General features: G+C 57.7%; 1 protein-coding gene across 1 annotated transcript; it reads right to left on the reverse strand.

Annotated features, from left to right (window-relative positions):
- On the reverse strand, positions 1 to 6034 carry brdt (bromodomain, testis-specific). Its single transcript, XM_060067406.1, has 15 exons — positions 5132 to 6034; positions 4852 to 4989; positions 4500 to 4662; positions 4031 to 4131; positions 3911 to 3997; positions 3357 to 3818; positions 2976 to 3104; positions 2632 to 2871; positions 2239 to 2390; positions 1747 to 2048; positions 1383 to 1481; positions 1007 to 1141; positions 791 to 846; positions 223 to 628; positions 1 to 102 (listed from the first exon to the last, which is right to left on the reverse strand). The coding sequence occupies exons 1-15, from the start codon at positions 5312 to 5314 to the stop codon at positions 20 to 22; spliced, it is 2736 nt and encodes a 911-aa protein (XP_059923389.1). The 5' UTR covers positions 5315 to 6034; the 3' UTR covers positions 1 to 19.
- Positions 6035 to 6468: the final 434 nt, after the last annotated feature.

The following is a 6468-nucleotide window of genomic DNA, read 5'->3' on the forward strand; positions in this document are numbered from 1 at the left end:
TCACACGAGGTGTGAACCTCTAGATACATGCCTCTGGTCGGGGAGAGATGGGGTCCAGACCCACGGCCGGGGACGCCAGGGGGGACAGGAGCGCAGACAGGTCTGGGGAAACAAAGTCAACAAGAAAAACGACAAAGCATGAAACACCTCATTCACTTTCTAGTAACCGATGGTCTTATTAGGCCTCATTAGAATAGAGCAAGAAAAACGGCCAGACATTACCTGGAGAGAGTGACAGTTGCTCATAAGACGGACTTATTTTGGGATGAGCACCCATGCTTCCCAATGGCATCAAAGACAGGCTTCCGATTGGCCGAGGTGGCTGGCTTCCGATTGGCTCAGAAGACAGGCTTCCGATTGGCTCAGAAGACAGGCTTCCGATTGGCTCAGAAGACAGGCTTCTGATTGGCTGCAGGGGGTGAGCTCTGATTGGCTGCTGGGGGTGAGCTCTGATTGGCTGCTGGGGGTGAGCTCTGATTGGCTGCTGGGGGTGAGCTCTGATAGACTGGGTTCTCATTGGCTGCGTGGGCGGGCGTCGCAGGACAGAGCGGTAGCTCTTCAGGGAGGCCTTCAGTAGGTCTCTGGTCCCGGAGGGCGTCTTCCTCGGAGCAGCCACCTTCAGCGAGGCCTGGACCGGGGAGACACGGGTGGACCAGGGGGAGACACGGGATTGGACCAGGGGGAGACACGGGATTGGACCAGGGGGAGACACGGGATTGGACCAGGGGGAGACACGGGATTGGACCAGGGGGCAACAGTAACATCATGAGCTCATTGAAGCAGGTCCTACCTTCTCCTGCGCCTTCCGGGAGCTGCCTTTAGCGCTCCGCTGCTTGGGTTTTGGCACTGAGGAAACACAAAGCAACAGTCATCAGTCTGCCCCCACGGCTCAGAGCCAGTCTACCCCCCCCCCCCCATACACCACCCAGAGCTAGTCTCGGTGGTGGGGAATAGAAGGAGGTGGTGGTACTGAAGTGTGTAGCTGTAGGGACAATCGGTCTCTAACCTGATTCTGTGTCAGTTCCCTCCAAAGAGGAGCTGGAGCCACTGCTGCTGGAGGAAGAGGAGGAGGAAGAGGAGGAGAAGCAGGTGGCGTTGCTGCTCCCAGAGAACCGGGCCGACTGGCTGAGGTCCAGAGGAGCTGAGACACACATTGCCATATTGTTATTCAATTGTTCATTAAATATCATTCCACGTCTGCAATTATTTAAGTTTCAATACATAAACACAGGAAAAAGACATCTAGACTTCCAGACTAACCGATGACCGCAATGCCAACGTCGGAGGTACTCTTGTCCATGCTTAACACGCGCTCATGTAGATAAAGGGGACTCTCTCCAGTCTCTTCTGATTGGCTGAGGTGGTCGTGATGTCACAGTTACCTGTCCGCTTCCTCTTCTTCTTGGCGGCCGAGCGCTGCTCCTCTGGCGCGGCGTGGGGCACCGCCGGCGGCGTGGGGCCCTCGGGCTTCACCGGCCTGGCTGCAGGGAGACACCAAATATCCACGGTTACCAGGGCCACCGCGGTTACCAGGGCAAAAACCAGACGCACTTTAATGGCAAGAGCAGTGGTCATGAGATCAACCATGATGCCATGCCGTCCACGTGGGTCTAGGAGGTACAGTTCCACCACGAGGCTTGGCTGTCGTTTTGCAGACGGCCTCTAGTTGGTTCTCTCATTTGGGCGAGACGGGGGCGGGGGGGTGGGTTAGTGAGCGGACCCCCCGGGGGGAAGGGGGCGACTCACTGGGAGCGGCGGTCTTGGCGTCGTGCTTGCGGAGGCAGCGGGCGACGAAGGCCTGCAGCGTGCGCAGCGTGGCGGGCGCCAGCGTCTCGATGTCGATCTCGATCTCCCGCCGGCCGCAGGCCCTCAGGTGCGGCTCGTGGCGCCGGACGAGGTCCACCAGCCGGCCCAGCCGCTGCCCCGGCAGCTGGTTGATGTCCAGGCTCAGCTGCCGCTTCTCCTCATAGGGCACCGTCGCCACAGGGACCGCCTCCTCCTCAGAGGCCGACGCCCCCGGGGCCAGGCGCTGCGGTTGGTTGCCACGCCTACAGACGGAACACGCGTCATAACAACCGCACTATTACATATGGGTACTTTATGAAAAGGATTAAGCACTGAGAGAACATCTGTCAAACACAAAGACTGCAGGGCAGGAATGTGAGGCACACTGTTAAATGTCCCTGAGCGAATCAAATGCAACAGAGGCCGTTTGTGAATCGGGGGGGGCTCACGTACAGACCGGACCCCTTGGCACCGCTGCTCCTCTGAACTTTGACCTTGTTCCTGGAGGACTTGTTCTTTTCCTTCTCCTTCTCACGTGTTGACGTCTTCTTGGTCTTCAGGGGCGTCTGGGCGAAGAGCTGCAGCTGGTCTCTCATGGCCTTCAGCTGGACAGGAAGAGGAGGAGTCAGGACACCTCCGTCTTACGGTCTATCTCCGTCATCGCTAGTGAGACCTGCCCTCGTGATCAACGTTGGTCACCGTTTAAAAAGGTTCTGAAGAGGACTGGGATCAGACAGCCACCACCATAGCTTACTGTAACCTCACCCGAATCATTTAGTACACCCTGAAGAAGATGGTGAGATGTCTCCGGTATAGAACGTGTGGTCCATCGTCACGGCAACATACCTGTTCCTCCAGGATGGCCAGACTGGGGACCATCCCCGCCTCCTTCTCTTCTTCCTCTTCATCCTCTGAGCTCTGTGACGATGAAGAGGAGGAGGAGGAGGAGGAGGAGCTGCTGCTGGAGACGTGCTCCACCTTGCAGTCTCCTCCTCCTCCTCCTCCGTTGTCCTTGACGACGGCCTGGTCGGAGGGCAGCATGCTCTCCTCCTTGGCCATCTTTGAGAACTGCGCCTCAAACACGTCCTGTGGGAGGAGGGGGGGACACTTGAGAAACCACAAACCAGCCGGCAACACTGGAGCAGCAACCAACCATCCCCATTTGTTGGGGGCGTACGGGGGGGGTGTACCTGCAGCCTGCGGGCCATCCGCACCACCTCGTGGGCGGGGGGGTTGTACTTGTAGCAGTTGGAGAACATGAGGCGCAGGTCGGCAGCAAACTGCTTGGGGGCGCTGTACTCCCGGCTGGCCATCTTCTTCTGTAACACAAGGGGCCTCAGTCACATCCCGCCCACTAGATCCCAGATGCGTTTTGTGGAGTGAAGAACTCGTGGGTTCAGCGTTTAGGCGTTAGTAAACCAAACATCGTGACATCTGGTAAATTAAAAGAAAACGGATGGATGAAACGATAAAAGACCACGTAGGGCGTTAGATAAACCAGTAAACAGACCCGTACAGCATTAGATAACCAGGCCAGTGTGGCGCTAGGTAAACCAGTACTGCGGGGAGACCTTGATGGTGCCGAGGTCCATGGGCTGCGTGACGATGCGGTGGTAGTCGTGGAGGCCGAGGGCGTCCACGTCCACGGGCGTGTAGAAGGGCCAGGCGTAGGCGGCGTGGCGGCGGGACATCAGCTCCTTCAGCAGCTCGCCGCAGCACCGCAGCGGCGACGGCAGCCGGGCCCGCCGCCCCCCCGCCGTCCAGTCCGGGACCTCCCTGCTGGGCGGCCTGATGGGCCTCTTGGCCCCGCCCCCGCGCCCCGGCGGGGTTCCGCCGCCGCAGCCCGGGGCCGTCGTCGAGGTCGGAGGGGACGCCGTCCTCCCACGCGACGACGGGTTACCGGGGGCGACGGTCAGGCACGGAGGGGCGACGGTCAGGCGCGGGGGGGCGACGGTCAGGCGCGGGGGGGCGACGGTGGTGGTGGTGGTGTCGGCTTTCCTCTTGACGCCCTTCCTGTCCTGGAGGGCTTTACTCTGGAGGGGGGGTTAAGAGAGGCGTCTAAAGGAGGAGCTGGAGGGCAGATTCAGGAGCTCACCTCAAAGGGTGAAAAAGCGACACTACTCACCGCGGACTGAGCGTGTTTGGGCAGCGCGGCCGGCGGGAGGGGGCGGGGCGCGGCCGGCGGGAGGGGGCGGGGCGCGGCCGGCAGGAGGGGGCGGGGCGCGGCCGGCAGGAGGGGGCGGGGCGCGGCTGGCGGGAGGGGGCGGGGCACGGAGCCCGGCGGGATCACGGTCAGCGTCTGCTGGACGACCACCTCAGACTCCGGGACGCGGCGCTTCAGGGCTCCTGCGGGCAGAAGGGACAGGCTGGGGCTCAGGGCCCCTGGGGAACCTACCGCCAGGCTCTGAACACGTGCATGAGCGAATGGTGTCAGGCCTACTGGTTAGAAGAGCACTGTATACATGCAGAACCTTTACCCTTCCTCACTCTACTAAGGTCCGCTGGTTCTACTAGCCATCGATGTGGGGTTCCAACTATCCAGCTGTCGTGGTTCTACCCGCGGTGGTTCTACCTGTCGTGATTCTACCCGTCGTGATTCTACCCGTCGTGATTCTACCCGTCGTGATTCTACCCTTCTACCCGTCGTGATTCTACCCGTCGTGATTCTACCCGTCGTGATTCTACCCGTCGTGGTTCAAGGTGTGGGGTCCCACCTGTGCTGCTCCTCTTCCTTGCTCTACCAGGAGGTCTACCAGGAGTTCTACCGGAGCCCTGCTTCTTCTCCACCTCTTCCTCCTCTTCATGGGGCATCAGGGCCAGTTTCTCGAGGAAGACCTTCTCCAGGGTCTGGGCCATCACCACAATGTCATCTCCGGGCTAGGCAGAACACAACCGTCAGGTAGCCATGGATACCACCACCACTAGACCTAGAGAGGGCCCAGGACTATACACCACCTCATCAGTTACTGAGGTATAATTCTGTGGTCATGGCACTTTGACCGCATGAACCTGTTGGGGAGTCCCTGAGCGGGGATAAGCTTCGGCCCCGGCACAGTGAGGGGGTACCTTGTTGTACATGTAGCAGTTGTTGAACACAGCGTTGAAGTCCTGCACACACTCCATGGTGTTCCAGTAGTACTGGTTCTGCAGCCGCTGCCTGATGGTGCGCAGGTCCATGGGGCTGCTGATGATGGTGTAGTAATCCTGCAACGCACCGGAGTAGACGGAAACAATCAACAGACCTTGCAGCCAGGGCCGGTGGGGGGGGTGACTCACGGGGAGGTTGAGTCGGGCGTCGTCGACGGGCTCGCAGAAGGGCCAGGGTACTAGGATGGGGGTGACTCACGGGGAGGTTGAGTGCGGCGGCGTCGACTGGCTCGCAGAAGGGCCAGGAGAACTGGTGCCGGCAGAGGGTCCGTAGGACCACCCGCTCCAGATACTGCAGCTCGCCGCTGCCGGGGCCCGGGCCCCGGGGGTGCTGCACCGCGGGGGGCGGGGGGTTCCTAGGGGGCGGCTTCACGCTGGACATGCCGGAGAGCAGCTCTCTACAGCCAGACAGCTACGACGATCACTCTGTGCACACAACGTCCGAAGTAGTCGGCAATAACCCTGGGGTCATTGTTTGTGGTGTAGGCCTCCATCCAAACAATATAGCGACTAAAACCGTCAATGAAACCACTGATGGCAATGCCGCACTACTACAGCGGATGACTACTTCGTGTCATCCGCTGCACGCTTGGGAGGATGCCGGGAGCGTCTGCGTGCTGACACAGGAACGGAAAATGGACACGTCGAGATTAAAGTCGATATGACGTTTCAACTTTATTATCGACATTTCGAGTTTAAAGTCGAAACGTCGACATTAAAGTCGACATGACATTTCAACTTTATTCTCTACATTTCGAGTTTAATGTAGACATGTTGACTTTAATCTCGTCACGGCAAAAATATTTTTTTTCTTCACGTGTGGCCCTAATACTCCGTCGTAGTGGAGCCCTCCAAGGTAACGTTGACAATTACGGTGCAACTTATTTTGCCCTCGAGATAACAACTCTTCTATAAAATATCCACAGACAGACCGAAAAGCAGTCGCTACTTAAACATGAGATACCTGTGTAAAATGTACTTTAGAGGGGTGGTTTAAGGCTAATAAGGTGTTTAATAAATTAAAACCTGTTTTACCTTATTTTTTTTAAGTTGGAAGTCGTCACTTAACCTTCAACTTGTTAGCCGCTAGCGTTAGCTCGTGTTTAGCTAAGGTGTTTAATAACGTATTAAAACCTGTTTTACCTTCTTTTTTTTAAGTTGGAAGTCGTCACTTAACCTTCAACTTGTTAGCCGCTAGCGTTAGCTCGTGTTTAGCATGCGAACAACCGATCAGTAGAGAACCCGCGGTGATAATCATGGCTTGATAAGCTAATGATAAGCTCCGGTTAAAGAGTTCGGGATGTTTCTACGGCAACTCTGGGGATTGAAACACGCAACGCCGTCAGTTACCTCGTCTCCCGCCGAGGCGGATTGGCTGCCGCGTTGACAGCTGAGAGCGGATTGGTGGAAGCTCCACGTGCACACCGGTCCTGTAGCCTAGCATGTGAAGCTAACAACGCACTTCAAACTGTCAAACTTGTTTTTACTAATGCGCTCAAAGCCCATAAGGAACGATATTTTACCAGACGTCTCGTT

This window comes from Gadus macrocephalus, chromosome 12 (genome assembly GCF_031168955.1).
Source record: "Gadus macrocephalus chromosome 12, ASM3116895v1".
Lineage (NCBI taxonomy): Eukaryota > Metazoa > Chordata > Actinopteri > Gadiformes > Gadidae > Gadus > Gadus macrocephalus.